At 38.7% G+C, this 15,323-nt stretch overlaps 2 protein-coding genes across 8 annotated transcripts in view; one reads left to right on the forward strand and one right to left on the reverse strand.

Moving 5' to 3' along the window:
• Positions 1-10: 10 nt before the first annotated feature.
• On the reverse strand, positions 11-6,798 carry odr4 (odr-4 GPCR localization factor homolog). 2 transcript variants are annotated; one of them, XM_077558639.1, is made up of 14 exons: positions 6,661-6,798; positions 6,238-6,341; positions 5,860-5,976; positions 5,578-5,670; positions 5,327-5,433; positions 5,209-5,245; positions 4,502-4,645; positions 4,334-4,429; positions 3,930-3,977; positions 3,664-3,786; positions 3,476-3,590; positions 2,130-2,333; positions 1,742-1,795; positions 11-1,073 (listed from the first exon to the last, which is right to left on the reverse strand). In XM_077558639.1, the coding sequence occupies exons 2-14, from the start codon at positions 6,334-6,336 to the stop codon at positions 1,003-1,005; spliced, it is 1,308 nt and encodes a 435-aa protein (XP_077414765.1). In that variant the 5' UTR covers positions 6,337-6,341; positions 6,661-6,798; the 3' UTR covers positions 11-1,002. The 2 variants fall into 2 exon arrangements, with proteins under 2 accessions (XP_077414765.1, XP_077414766.1); XM_077558640.1 differs by lacking the exon at positions 1,742-1,795.
• Positions 6,799-7,087: 289 nt separating this feature from the next.
• LOC144043719 (nucleoprotein TPR-like) overlaps positions 7,088-15,323 on the forward strand; it is a 32,539-nt gene continuing 24,303 nt past the window's right edge. For all 6 annotated transcript variants that reach the window (XM_077557645.1, XM_077557647.1, XM_077557649.1 and 3 more), the window contains exons 1-10: positions 7,088-7,335; positions 7,754-7,858; positions 8,021-8,085; positions 8,174-8,261; positions 8,383-8,486; positions 9,583-9,747; positions 11,173-11,265; positions 11,641-11,721; positions 12,432-12,519; positions 13,835-13,972. In XM_077557645.1, coding sequence (XP_077413771.1) covers positions 7,185-7,335; positions 7,754-7,858; positions 8,021-8,085; positions 8,174-8,261; positions 8,383-8,486; positions 9,583-9,747; positions 11,173-11,265; positions 11,641-11,721; positions 12,432-12,519; positions 13,835-13,972 — 1,078 coding nt within the window. In that variant the 5' untranslated portion in view covers positions 7,088-7,184. The remainder of the gene's footprint in view (positions 7,336-7,753; positions 7,859-8,020; positions 8,086-8,173; positions 8,262-8,382; positions 8,487-9,582; positions 9,748-11,172; positions 11,266-11,640; positions 11,722-12,431; positions 12,520-13,834; positions 13,973-15,323) is intronic.

Genomic DNA, 15,323 nt, shown 5'->3' on the forward strand with positions numbered 1-15,323 from the left:
CAGACAGAGATAAGGAGTAAACATAGAATGTTTTATTAAGACTAGGAAGTGAGCAGGCAATCAAGACTTGGCTAGACTCAACGGGATGGTACTTGACTGGAATAGACGTGGTTGGACTTGACTTGGCCGGACTTGCCTTGACGTGGATGAACGAGAAGTGACCGGATTTGACTTGACGCTGCTGGACGAGACGTGACCGGACTAGACTTGACGTTGCTGGACGAGACGTGACCAGACTTAACTGAGATGTGACCGGACTTGACTTGACGTGGCTTGATTTGACGTGGCCGGACTTGCCTTGATGTGGCTGGATGAGACGTGGCCAGACTTGACTTGACGTGGCTGGACGGGACGTGGCTGGACTTGCCTTGACGTGGATGGACGAGAAGTGACCGGACTTGACTTGACGTTGCTGGACGAGACGTGACCGGCCTAGACTTGACGTTTCTGGACGAGACGTGACCGGATTAGACTGAGATGTGACCGGACTTGACTTGACGTGGCTGGACGAGATGTGACCGGATTTTACTTTCCTTGACAGGACCGTTTTTTTTTTTTTCAATTGCCATCTCAATTGTTTCCTACACTCGCTAACACAATACTACATGTCCACAGGGACGATCATGACATCACCCTCCACTACTTTACCCCTCCCCACTCCCAAGAAACTGTGGAGTGCTCGCCACGAACACTTCACACTGAAGGGAAGATACAAGCTGATAGGCACAGTCACTGTTAAAAAGTCCGGGCTCTTTGTACTCATCTTGGCATTGGTGGGGCATGTATTGTGCAGAAAAATCTTTAACATTAAAATTTTAAACTCCACAATGCACCTTTAAATTAAAAAAAAAATGCAGAGGAGTTTCATTTTGGGCCCTTGTCCATTAGTTATTTGTGTGTGTGTCTAAAAACAACAAGGACAAAAAAGTCCAATACAGAAATAATTTCAATACGTTATTCTGAATTTGATGTTAGAATACTTTTTATTTTGTTGTGCATGTGTCAAATGTCATTGAGATAGAGCATTGAGGCAGCAGTGGCGAGTAGGGCGACGGCCGTGGCTATGGCAACACCTAACACAAAAGAGCAGAATCACAACAGTGCACACGTTAACTAACGTCATAGTGAATCACTGTGATCATCAATGGATGGCAGTATAAAGAAGAACATGTTGTGTAATGGTTTCATTTAACCTGGCAATAGCCAAATTGGTATTGTGATTCACTCAAGGGAGTTCTGCACAATATGAATCTGGGACTGCTCCACAATGATTTGCTCAGGAAAGGCGGGACATTCTGTACAATACTTCGAGCTGATTGGACAATGCAGCATTGTGCACGTTTGTTTTGACCAATCTCGGCCACGGATGAAAATGTCGCCTTTGTTAAAAAAAAAAATAAATCACAAAGCGCCTCTTGCTGTTCACATTCAACAATTAATTCTGCAAGAACAGAATTAATTGCAGCATCCATTCATCCAAGTTAGGTTTGTTTGTTTGCCCCGGATTCAGCGCTGGCTTCCTGGTTTCGTCACAGCTGCATATCACGCCCCACGCTCGATGCAAGATGTATTCTCGGAAGTTTGTGAACTCACAAATTCAATTCATCTTGCAGAGCAAGGTTATGTTTCATTAGCTGATATTGTGAAAACATGAGAGAATTTCTAAAGCACAGCTTCTAGTCGTTAAAATTCTGAAGCACCTTTAACCATAAATGGATGGGGGGAAAAACCTGTGTTTCACCTATGTAGTTGTTTTTCTTGGGCTCTTGCACTTCAACAATTTCTGCAGTGAAATCTGGAAACACAACACAACCTTTTGATCACCGGCAATGTAATAAATCATGCGGTATAAAACTTTCGCTCCGTGAGTGGATTAATGACATAAGTCTGTTTTACTTTTTGTTGTTGTTGATGTGTGTGGCAAATTAAGTCAACTGTGTTCACGGCCATGACAGCTCAAAAAGTCCGTTTTGTGTGCCGCTGCAAAAATACCAAAACAAAGTCTAACCCTCCCCTGTGCAGATTTACGCCACGCCTTGTGTCACTGGCCACAAAAATAGGGAACCCCAAGACTTTTCCTCACTCATCTAATACCATAGTAATATGGCACACATAGAATTGTTCCTCACCTTCTCGTTCTCTGGTTTCTATGACTTCAGCAGCAATTTCCTGCTTTGAATCCAGCTTTTGATCAGCAATGTCAATGTCCAACATTTCTTTCAGCCTGTCAATGACCTCAGAAGGGTCCTCATCATTGAACTGGTAGTCACACATGCATAGAGTTCCATTCACTTTTGCAGGGCAAAAGACACGATGAGGGAGGCAGAAATGCTCTGAAAGACATAACCAATTATAATTAATTTTAGTACATGGTTGAGAATGGTTCTTGACAGTTTTGCAGTGAAAACAAGCTTCCACAGTCTAAAAAGGACATCCATTACATTTCATATTTATGTTGTCAACGAAGGGTTAAGGAGTTTAGGTGGAATTTCAAAATGTCCTTAACTAACATTGCTTAGCAGTTTTTTTGTATGCACAGAACAGGTCTTTGACCCAACAGAGGTTGAGGGTACTAATCCTGCTGAGTCATAGCAAAGACATTTATATATATATATATATATATAGATAACAACACATATAATGACAATTTAGTTTGAGTACTGATGTTAGTTGAATAACACAATATATTACAATATTCACCATCTTGCAACCATTCTGAAATGATGTCTTTTAATCCCAAGAACAATATATCAGATGGCAAAACATCATGCGAGTACACTCCACATTAGTTTATTTTATTTTTTTATTAATTCAGGAGTGCCATAATTCTAATGTTAAATTGTAATGTAATGTGACAATGACCCTAACAGACAGAGGTCAAAGAAAGTGAATTGGCTAACTTTAGTTACAGCACGTTGTATTCACAGCAATATTTAACCACTGTGTTACTATTAACTGATGAACACCGCTCTCAGGGATTAGACGTGTGTTTTTTTAGTTACAAACATACATATACTGCCATAGCACAGATATATAAACTGATAATAAAGAGCACAACATAAATGTATTAAAAAAAGCATTATTCAAAAATATATTTTAATAGCCATCGTATTTTTTATATTCTGATAATATTGTCCGACAAATGGCAACCCAGTAAAAAGTGATAAATGTACTGTAATAGCGATACCCTGAAAATAAAAAAGGATAAATACAAGAAAAATGATGTAAAGTTACAAGATTAGAAATTCTATACTCTATTACAAGTTTATAGTCAGATTTCTTAGGGAAAAAAAGGCCTAAATGTTTAAAAATAGTCGTAATTTTAACAAGTTCAAGTAAAACTGTCTGAGAGCAGAAGCTATTATCTCCTTTTAGTGACCTGTATTACATACAACAGGTAATTATTCATACCCAATAAAACAGTTGTGGTTGATGATCGAACAAAGTAAATCATGCTAGAGGTGTGCAGGAGTACCTGTCCCTTGTTTGTCTCTGCTGACTACCTTGCTCTGGTATTCTGGAGCCAGAAGATCATCAAGCAGCATCTGAACTCTCGTGACCATCGTAGAGACCACATCCCTCTTCAGCAACTATATAAATATTGAAAGTTTCATGACAAAATGAAGACATTTAGCTGTCGGAAAAAAGTGTATTAAAAGCGACCTTCTCAGCCAGTTTAGCCTTTGGTTTGTTGTTGTGTACGTAAGCTCGGCTATGGATGGCTCCTCTGACTGACAAGCCGCCTCCACACTGCTGGATCCCATCTCTTAAATTGTGCTGTTGTTCCTGCCATGCAGAAAGATCACTACCAAACTTGTCATATGCAGATCATACATTTATCAAGACCAAGTAGGGGACAACAGAACTTGTAAGGCATGTGATGATAGTCATTGCTTAATGTCGTGTCAAACAGTGTGGTTATATCTTACCGGAGTGACTAGAAGCTGAGCAGTGAGCATCTGTCTCACGTTCCTCTTCTGCAAAATGTGTATCATCATCAGATTTTAAATTGCAGGGTTTGACAACAGCCAAGCATGTGTGTACTATATGTGTTGGTCTTGCATACAGCACTGACAACGGCAAAAAGATAGCGCTGAAAAAATTTCTATAAAAGAAGATAAATAATTCATGTGAACTGAGTGTGTTTGGGCAACTTCAGACAAATAATTCGTACACAGTGGTCATCCAAGCTAGCCGTTTTACCGACTCGCTGTCCTGTGCGCAAGGTAATTCTTTCTGACTTCCTTTTTTTGAACAGTGATGTGAAGAAACAGCAAATCCAATAGAATGACATTACTGTTATTACAAGTCAAAAATCTTGATATACAGTTACCTGCCCTGCTGTGAGTTCTGCATCATCAGGAAAATGTGTCCCATCAATTAAACAGACTGCATTCTCAACCTGGTATGTCCACATTTTCAATCCCTCCTGAAATATATGAAGTGATCAGAATAAATCCATACACATTCTAGAAGACGGATTTCATGTCAGTGCACATACCTTAAGACACTTATCCATGCTTTTCGAACAAGCTCTGTTGTCCGGAAGCGGAACAAATAAATCCACATTTACACAACAACTCATTGTGGACCAGGAGGAACATAGGTCCGATTGATACTTCCAATCAGCAGGCTTGGCCAAACTCTAAAAGAAGGTTCACAAAAATCCTTGAGTACCATGGAAAGGTATTCTGCACTTTAAGTCATATTTTCAAAAAGGTAAACCCTTGATCTGGCAATGTATAAAAATAAATCAGGATAAATCAGGATACCGCTGAATTTGCTTATCTGCATCTGTGGAAACTCTGCACAAAGGGTAGATATAAAATTCTGCCTAGCAACAAGAACAACAAACTAATCCAAGCATGACTGTTAAAACGTAATTTCAGTTGTGAAGTTCATTATTACAAATCTAGCAATTTATGTTTAAGTACAGTCATTGCAAATAATAACGGAATAAAGACACATCGGAAGGTAAGATGGTTTTCCTGGTAAGTAAGTAGCCCACATTAGTTTACTGTACATCTTTCAATAGTAAGATGTCATGCAGTAGGCATTAGTATAAAAATGACTACAATTAAGTTAAAAAGGACAACACTGCAATAAATTAAGGAAAACAATGGAAGGCAACACTTAAATGGTAAATTTAGATTAGATTATCAGGTGCTTCATAATAGCCGCAAAAGCAAGTTGTGACTGAGGACTCACCTTGGGATCTTTTATATCAAATGTTCTGCAGCTAATTCTGATATGATGGATTAAAGATGCACAATAAGTAACTCATCCATTCAGCACAATCCAGTGAGACATCAGTGCCAAAGGATACTTTCTGGATTTGGGGTTGATGTGCAGTGTGACACAGTCTGTGATTTCATTATCATCAGTGGTCCACAGACGTTCAGAGGATATCAGGCTCTGCACTGTAAACACCAGCTTCACACAAACAAGCAGACACTTTAATTGGGATTTGAATCAACATTATGGAAGGAGGAATTATATGAAGATATGGTAGTACGAATTAGAGAGGACCATGCAGGGCCTTGAAATACAACATCCAAGTGTATAAATGATCCTCACCTGACGAAGTGATGCTAGTGTTTCCTTAGCATCAGCATCAGTGATGACAAACACGCCTAACACAGACAAGCCCCCGGGCAACATTCTGGAAACCTGCACAAACCAATACAGAATATATGGTATATACATGGTGAAAACATATGGTGCCTACATTTGTGACCCAGGTTCTACACATGGACATTTCACATATCTTACAACTTTTCTTTTTTTTTTTTTTTTACTCTTTGACTAAATACAAACCTAAACGGATCAAGACCACATGACCTTTTTAATTTTGCTTACCTGTCTAGCGTGCTCACTGATCCATTCCTTGTCCAGGAACTTTTCTGCACAAACAGTGGTGTCATCTCTTGAGGGTGTTCTACATGCCATGACTACAAAATCCCTCTGAATTGAGTTCTGAAATGTGTAGTAATTATGGGCAGTCTTAATTTCACAAAGGTACCAATGCATTCATACATACTCCGAATCTTATTCCATAAAAATATTGTATACATGAAATCTGGAGATTCTTTTTTTTTTTGTTAACTGGACTTTCATTATGTACTATGCAGTATAGGTGCCAGTCTTTTGCTTATACAGTAGTAGCTTCTTGTAAGTAGAATGCATACAAACAGCTGGGCCAAGCTCTCAAAGTAACTCCAACAGATGTTAACTTACCTGTCCAATGAGCAGGCCTGTGGCATTATCTGATTGTTGTTCACATAGTTTTGACAGATATACCTCCACAGTATCGTCTACGATATAACCACGGCCCATCTCGCCTGCAGACATAATACATAGCTCTTTTAAATTTCATTTTAATTGTGAGGCTGCAATAAGAGTGGAATGGCAACGCGTGGAAGACGTGGCATAAGAGAAAACAAACACACTCGGCACTTTGAACGCATCAATGAGTTGAGGCACAATAAATATTAACATCTTTATGGTACAATACAGTATATTTGGTATATGTCTTACATTAGCAAGCAGACATCGATAAAGTAGTTTTATGCTAACGACAGAGTTTCACCGGAATTTAGCAGTTAACGAACTGACGTATAGACTCAACAATGGCCAATTAATGTACGGTATGGAAAATACCTGCAAGACACTGGCAAAAATATTAATTCAAATGCCAAGGACCCCCTTGACTTATTCTGAGAGTTTACGATGGCTCATCAGAAGAACAAAAGAAAAACTCTTTTTACCACAATGCTTTGCGTGAGAGACTTCCGTCGCATATCTCTGTCGTAACGAGTCACTTTCATTACTATCATTTAAATCCGTTTTGGTCTTTAAAATAAAAGCAAAAAACTAGTGAAATACAACTTTTTTTGTTCCTACCAAGTTGAAACAGTTATATTAATATGCATGAGTATTTTATCGGTTGCTTTATAAACAATAACAATGTTGCCTAAACAAGCGGCCACGTTGCATTCGATTTTCACAGGGTATCATAGCATTTATTGTGAAGTATAAAATTGACTTCTTGTTGCTGTGTGTTAGAAAATTGAAGTACACTTCACACTTACAGATCGTGCGTTTCAAGAACAGCTACCGCAGTACGTTATGTCTTCAAGAAAGGCTTGATACATTCATAAACGTTTTTACAAGGACATTTGGAGATGGCGGCTGTCCTGCTGCAGGCACTGGAGCGGGCGGAGTTGAACAAACTCTCGAAAGGTGTCCAAAACAAGCTGGAAAAGTTTGTAACGGAGCTACTGAATGCTAATGAGGCGCTCAACACCCAACAGGAGCGATTCAAAGCAGACAGTGGTACGTAGCTACATTTAGTTGAAATAGTTGCTTTAAATTTGCAAACTGGGGTGGAACTACCGTGAAAACGCTTTCATGGGGGCACTATACACAGTGTTCCAGCTGTCCTCTGAATAATTTATGATTACAGGTGTTGCACATGCTACCATCACCGGCTAGCAATAGCGAATATATTGCTAACTTTGGTGAAAGCCAACTTTTCAGATTTTGATCGTTTACGGTGTGTGTGTATATGACGACGTGTATATTTAGATATTTAAAAACTGTCAACAAATGTCTGCTATGCTAATAAATGCATTGTGATTACTAAACAGTTACTCAACTTTAGGTAAATGAATTAAATGTGATTTGTGCCATCTGGAAACCTGACTTTTACGTTACACTTGTGGTTTCTTGTTCAATGTGTTCTCCCCGACAGAACAACAGTATTTTGACATTGATAAGAAACTTGGGGAGAGTCAGGAACAGATGCTGTCTGCCACCAAAGACCTGCAGACACTCAAGGAGGAAAATAAAAAACTAAGTGAGTTTTCACTCATTCTCTTGAATGGATTTTTGTTTCAATTCAACAGCTATATCTCCATGTATATTCAATCTTTTGTGACTCTTATCACAACAAGATTCTCTAAATGTCAACGTTTACTTCTTGTTGTTCATTGATTGTTTCTTTGTTTTCTTTGTACAGATGAAGAGCTGAGTTCTCTAAAGGGAATTGATGGAGACACTCCTGAAGATAAAACCCAGCAGCAGGTTTGTGTAAAGATTTCATTTAAAATTGTATGAAATATGTGGCACTACGACAAAAATGCTTCTGTCTGTGTGTACTTGAATGCAACAGTCTAAATCTAAGTATGAGATTGAGGTGGAAAAAAGAGAACTGGCACGGCTGCTGGAGAAGAGAACGCAAGAGGTGGAGAATCTAACTGGTACGATTGCAAACATCACAAACATGTGTCCATCGCATTAAGGGCCACTGCTGTACATATGAATAATTTAATCATTTATATATAGTTTTCAGTTTTTTGTTTTTAATTTTGTCAATTTTAGAAGATGTAAAGTGCCTGAATGAGAAACTGGTGGAGACCAACAAAGTCAAGATGGAGTTGCAGTTAAAACTGGATGAGATCCAGTCCTCTGAGGCATCTGTGCAGGTATACAATGAAACGATCATTAGTCAGAGTGGAAGACAGTGTAGTACCGCTTTAAGATACTGATATTACTTTTATCACTTGAGCTGCCAACAAAAGTGCTCTTGAACATTATCACTTGTCCCATCTCCTTCAAATCATTTAGACACTATTTACACACACCTTTTTGTCCCTTTAATGTGTCATTTAACTACAATGACCACACTTTTTTTTCATGTGCCGCAGTTGAAACCAGAACTTAACTTCGACAATATATGAACTCAAATCCAATTAAGTTGGGATGAGTTAAACATAAATAAAAAAAACGTTGTTGTTTTTAAGCAAATAACTTAGAATTTTATTGGCTTGCAACATGTTCCAAAAAACTGAGACCGGGTCATATTTACCACTGTGTCCAAAACATTGACTTTGTTGTCCTTAAGCCATTTTGTAAGGAGTTTGTCAGTATGCTACGTGTCATTGTCCTTTTGGATGACCCATTTATGCCCACGCTTTAACTGCAGGCTGAAGTCTTGATGTTCTTTCTTTATAATGTATTCCTCTTGATGGCATTTATTTTGTGAAGTGCAAGACCACTATATTGTTGTGCAACCCTCATATTTTACAGTTGGGATGATGCAAGCCCCCCAATTTATTTTATAAAAAAAAATTTGCAACCAAGGATAAAAGTGGAATAGACTTGTGCAAGTCCACAATTCTCTTCCTAATATCTTGGCTGATTTGTTTAGACTTAACCATAATGTCAATCAACCTATTAGGACATGACATCACGTCATCTGTTTTCCCAATTTTTTTTAACTCATACTAATCGTACTGTATTTTGGCTCCAAAGAAAGTAATGAAATAATGTCTTTCCTTATTTCATTATATTGGTGTTTAGCAATAAATAAATCACATTGGTTATCCTAATAGACCCGAAACAGGAAAAGTTTGGTCCGATTTCATGTCAGACTGAGAAAAAATGTCTTTCTATAGTGTAAAGTTCTGGTTTAAACTATCATATTGGAAATGCACTCTCTGTTCTTCTTCTGATGTGCCAACTAACAATAACATACTTCTTTAATGCTAAAATTTGTCCTGGTTGTGCATGTTCTTGTAGCACCGGGAGAAGCGTGTGGAGCAGGAAAAGGAGCTGCTGGATAAGAAAATTCAGTGGTTATCTGCGGAACTGAAGACCAAAACTGAGGAACTGCTGAGCAATAACAGAGAGACGGGCAAAGAGATTTTGGAGGTCCGGGGTAGTCTGAAAAGCAAGACTGAGCAGGTAGCGCACAAACAATGTACTTTTGTTACAGTAAATGCAGCAATTTAGCCTATTGTGTAAAACAGGGTTAGCCACTGTGGTTAGCCTAACTCGAGCTCTCACCCCTTTAAGTCATTGCTATTTTACATCTAAAGTCTTGTGATGATTAGTGATGCACCGAATATTTGGCCACTGGAAATTTTCGGCCAAAAATGGCAAAAATATGCATTTTCGGCATTCAGACGAAATAAAATTCAAGCTGAAAGAATATGGCCAGAAGAGGATGTTGTCATCAAGCCAAAAAAAACAAAAAAAACGCTGCAAGCAAGTGTCTGTTTGAATTAAACACCAAACACTGGAGTGAGTGCCCGCCTTGCTGCTCGCTGGCGTTTGAGAGTACCGGCAGCTTCATTGTGCACACCGGAGGAGGAGAGGGTCGCTTGTCGCATGTCAAAAAAGAGAACGCTGCCGAGTACTGCACTACAGATGAGCCACTCTTTCTCCTGCAGCGCCTTCCTTTTTTTCTTTGATGAGAGCCCCTCGAGGGCTTCCACTTTTTCACTTGCATTCTGGTGGCCGTGCTAAATACTTTAGCTAATGTTAGCACTATTGCTATCAACAGTTTTAAACAAGTAAACACTTACCACTATCTCCAGGTGACTGCAGATCTGAACAGGGCGCCTTGTGTGACTTTGCAGTCCGTTCCCAAAGCCAATTGGCTGGTGCGAAAACAATTATTTATTTTTAAACGTTGGTGAATATGTGAATGTGCCGATATTAAGTGCGCCGCACCGTGTCCTGCTCAAAATAGCCTACAAATGCGTCATCCGTACGGCACCGCACGCATCCGTGCCCGCCAGTGCGAAGTACTGTACATTGACTATAAAGTACAATTGCACCGCCAGAAAATGCTCAGTTGCTCACCCCGCGTTTGGTGTTTAAGGTACCATTTGCCAACATGTCTGATGTCTGTGGTGTGGACACATTTCAATTTATATTGTGCTCTGTTAAAATGCCCGTGCTAAATAGGCCTAACAATTTTATAATTAAAAAAATGCCTCGGATGTAGTCCCAGGGAAGAAGTGGAAGTACTCGGCGGTGCTCTTTTCTCGACTAAAGTGCTGTGCAGTAGTTACCACCAAGCGAAGCGACAAGCCTCCCCCTCACCAATGTGCGCAAATTTGGTGTGGACGTAGCATTAGTCCTCTGTGTCATGAGGGTTTGTGAATGTACCAAATGCAATTAAAACTGGTGGTGAATATATTGGATTTCATTTTATTCAAATCCATAACATCCACATTTTTAAACAATTTCTATTATGTTTTTCCTCCCACACATTGATAAAGTCATACAAATTGAGGTTTAAAAAAAAAAGGGATTTTGAAGAACTAGCTTCTATACTTGGTGTAAGTATCTGTACTATTCATTGTTTTTTTTTTTCAATAGGTGACCAGACTGGAAAGTCAACTCAGTTCTCTGAAGCAGTCCAGTGACAACCAGCAAAAACAAGCTGAAGACCTCAACACCAAATTGAAACGGGTAGGCAAACAAAGCAATACGTCAGCCGCGTTTAGCGTTGTCCTTGAACTCTACAAGCAAAGTATAGTTGAAAGCAGGAAAGGGCTACTGAAAAAGCTATGACTGCTGTTATCTCAACCTTAGAGTTGTTTTTTTTACAGTGTCCTTAGTGGAAAAGGATCAACATAGTCATGAAATTGCATGATTTCATTTGCTGTGCATTGTGCAAGATGATTTTGGTCACTGTTGTCATACTATATGTCTATCTGTGACGTAACAATATGTGGGAAAAGTGAAGCACTCTGAATACTTTCCGAATGCATGTTATATCATCAATATTCACATAGGTGTCAAATTATGGCACCCATTTTTCATATTCTCTGTTTAACTCTCTAGGCTAAGGATGAACTGAGTACCATGGAGGAGAAATACCGGAATGAGCTCAATGCTCATGTCAAGTTGTCTTCTCTCTACAAGGTGAGACTTTGTAGAATTAACAAATATTTACTGGTAATATTTTCCCATCCATCCATTTTCTATGCACTTGTCCTTATTAGTTTCATGGGTGAACTGGAGCCTGCCCCAGCTGACTTGGGGTTGAGAAGCGGTGTACACCCTGTAATTGTCGCCAGTCAATCACATGCCACATACGATGTACACAAACAGCCATTTACACACGCGTCGCCATAGATTCTAACATGCATGGTTTTCCCATGTGTGGGGAAGCCGAAGTATAGGAAGAAAAAAAAATGAGGCAAACTTCCATGTTCCTAGGGACCTTCAAACATGCACAATCACTACTAGTTGCAAGTATATATTGACATAAGTAAGCCTTTTTATGGAAATATAAGACATTAGTCCATCCGGCTTATTTTGCAATGATAATTTGCATCTTTTACAAACAAGAACAAAATCTTTTCTTTAAAAAAAAAAAAGCATTATCTTTCTGCAGCTGCTGTTGAGCATGGTCTTTTTTGCTCCTCTTTGTTATGATCTTGCGCACGTAACAATGTACATGAAGGTGCATGATAGGTAATGTGCCATCTCTGCTTTTTCAAAATGAGGCTAAATATCTAATATGGCTATTAATTTGCCAAATTCACAAGTGTCTTAATCATTCTCATCACAATCATGTTTCTGTCTTCGTATATTAAACATGTGATTTTTTTTAATACACTATTTTGCAGGGTGTAGCAGCAGACATGGAAACTAAGAATCAAGAACTGAGCAGAGCAGTAGAAGAACTCAGCAAATTGGTTAAAAACACTGCAGAAGGTTTGAGTCCATTTGATAATCATTTTTTTCCCCTTATTAATCTTTTCACTTTAAAATCCCCGTTTCATAATGGACTGTAATCATACATCTTGTCACTTAACTCTTTGACTGCCAAAAACGTTAGATAACGTTTAGTAAAATTCTATGGAGGAGTGCCAAAGACGTTAAAAGACGTTTGTTTCAAAACAGAGGTGAAACTAACCATTTTCTGTTGTTGATTACTGAAAAACGGAATAAAGTAGAAACAAACTTTTTTTTTCTGATGAAAGATGAGAGTCCAATCTTTCATTTGGTAGCCATAGTCCAAACACATAATTTTCTATGGACCTTGAAAGATCAGTCAAAATGCTTAAAATCGGCTGGCACCCACGGCATCCCTTTTCTGAAAACGTCTGGCAGTCAAAGAGTTAATGAATTGACCAAAGTCTTAACATTCGTGTGCCAGAAAAGTTCCAGGAATGGTGTCACAAAATGTATCAATTTAAGGCAAACTACAACTGTTCTCCTTCAATGTAATCCTTGGAGCCCTAAAGCTTGTGAAAGAGGATAAAAATCACACAAAATCAAATCGATGAGTATTGAAGTTGGCCCGGCAATGATGATGCTCCTCTTAGCCAGGAACTTTGTGATGCTCGGGCATGTTGAAGCAGCCATGAGTTGTTCTGCCACAACTCTGAACTCTCCTCTGCTTGTTTACTGAACACTGATTGATTATCTTGTCCACATTGATTAGGAAAACTCGTAATTCGATTATGTAATTTAACTTTTTGGGCACTAATCCTGGAACTTTACTGACACGTCTCATCTCAAAATATTCTGCTGAACCCTTTGTTTATTCTTAAATTTAAGTTTTATGTCTACTTAAAAAGGACGCCAACCCAATCATTTTCTTTACAATAATATGTTGTATGTGCCCTCACTAGTATAAACAAGACATTCTGATTCATTCCATCTTGGGGCGGCCATTTTGCCCCTTGTTTTCGACTGAAAATGGCATCACAGTTGCTCAGGGCTCAGGTAATGGTCAATCCTGGCTCAGCTTGTGATGTCATTTTTTGGTGTCAGCAAGTAGAAAAATGGCCGCCCCCTGAGATGCCCCGAAAAAACACCCCGCAGGTATCTTTTGCTGCTTAATTCATAATCCCAAAATGTATTTTATTATTAGAATACCCCATTTAGAAGGGCTGTATAAAAAATAATATTGTAAAGAAGAATTTTGGGTTGACTTGGCATGTACTGTACCTCCATTTGAAAATGCTTAAAAACGTTTGTCACTAAATCCCTCTATATCCTCTCTGTTATTGTGTACTGGTAGCTAACAAAATGCTGGAAAAGAAGTTGTCTGATGCAGAGGAGCAAAAGACCCATATAGAGGCGGAGCTTCGAGAGAAGCTCAAGAAAATAGAAAAGGAGCTGGAAAATTCTATGATGAAGACCACTGCAAAATATTGCTGTAAGAAAAGATGACCACTTTCTTTTCATTCTTTTATGGAAATATTTGCTTGCCTGTGGTAAAGGTCCCATGCTGTTTTCTGGTTTAGATCTCGTCTGATAAAAAAAATTAAAAAAAATGAAATTGCATATTATCTTACAATAGCTCAATCTTAAAATTGTATTTGTACATTAGATATGTATGAATTGGTAATATTAATTTAGTAAACCCACATTATTGCAAAATGACTTGGTCATTAAAGCCCCTATCCCACTGAGTTCGACAGGGTTCGGAATTGGTCGGAATATGTCGCATTTGTGTTTGGAGTTATTCGTAGTTGTCGCCATTATCGCTTTGTTTCGCCAACATGCGCATTTATGGATACATGTGTTAATGATAGTCTGAAAATATTAGAACACATTTTGCAGTGTTTTATATTAATTATTAATTGTTCATGTCTTGATGGCTCGATCCCGTTTGCCTGTAGCAAAACATTACATCACTTTGAAACTCGCAATATTTTGGATGATACTCAAAAGCGTCATGTATTATTATTATTATTATTATATGAATGTGCGGTAGCTCTTCCATCTTAAATATTAGAAATATTGTGAGTTGTGTTCTAATATTTTTATCTTATGATTAACAAATGTCTACACAGGTACAGTAATTTCTGGACTATAAGTCGCTACTTTTTTCACTTGCATTCAACCCTGTGGCTAATACAAAGGTTCGGCTTATCCATCAGATCACAAGGGGGCGCACTATAAAGGAAGCGCAAGAGTGTCGGGCAGAGCAAAACAAACCAAGTGAGCCCAAATACAGTAGGAGAGACAGAATGAGAGTGGGACAATTTGCACCCTCATTATGGAAAAGAAGGTAGCAGGAACAGTAAACATTAAAACACCTACGGCTTAGTCTGGTGCGGCTTATATGTGTAACAAACTTGAATATTCCCCAAATTTAGCTAGCACGGTTTATAGTCCAGAAATAACTGTACTCCTAAGTTTTGGGGACAATCAGTCACGTTTTACATTCATGCCACCGTAATGCATGGACCGGTGGTTGGCTGTGTCGCGCTGCAGCCACTTCTGCAATGAAAGAATATGAAACCTGAGATGAAGTGATATCTAAATTATAGCAATGCTTTTGACGACGCCATTCAAATTTTTATAGCGCCGAATTAGACCAGGAAATAAGTCCAAAATGAACAGGGCCGTGTTGCTTGCACGCAAACACGTCACAGCGAAGAGTGACTGGACAAAAACGTCTAATAATTACACCTTCTAATAAGAAGAAAACGAAGACAAAAAAAATTGAATCTGTTGTGTGGGTCAATTTGACTCAAATTCTTGGTTAATTCACGGATTGT

The sequence above is a fragment of the Vanacampus margaritifer genome, chromosome 2 (assembly GCF_051991255.1).
Source record: "Vanacampus margaritifer isolate UIUO_Vmar chromosome 2, RoL_Vmar_1.0, whole genome shotgun sequence".
Lineage (NCBI taxonomy): Eukaryota > Metazoa > Chordata > Actinopteri > Syngnathiformes > Syngnathidae > Vanacampus > Vanacampus margaritifer.

Bases quoted from the DNA above. Each gene is read 5' to 3' on its own strand.
- odr4 (XM_077558639.1), bottom strand. From the start codon at position 6,336: ATGGGCCGTGGTTATATCGTAGACGATACTGTGGAGGTATATCTGTCA. The intron at 5,671-5,859 runs GTAAGCAAAATT...TGGTTTGTGCAG, and splicing joins TCAGTGAGCACGCTAGACAG to GTTTCCAGAATGTTGCCCGG. The intron at 1,074-1,741 runs GTGAAACACAGG...CTTTTGTGTTAG, and splicing joins CAAGAAAAACAACTACATAG to GTGTTGCCATAGCCACGGCC.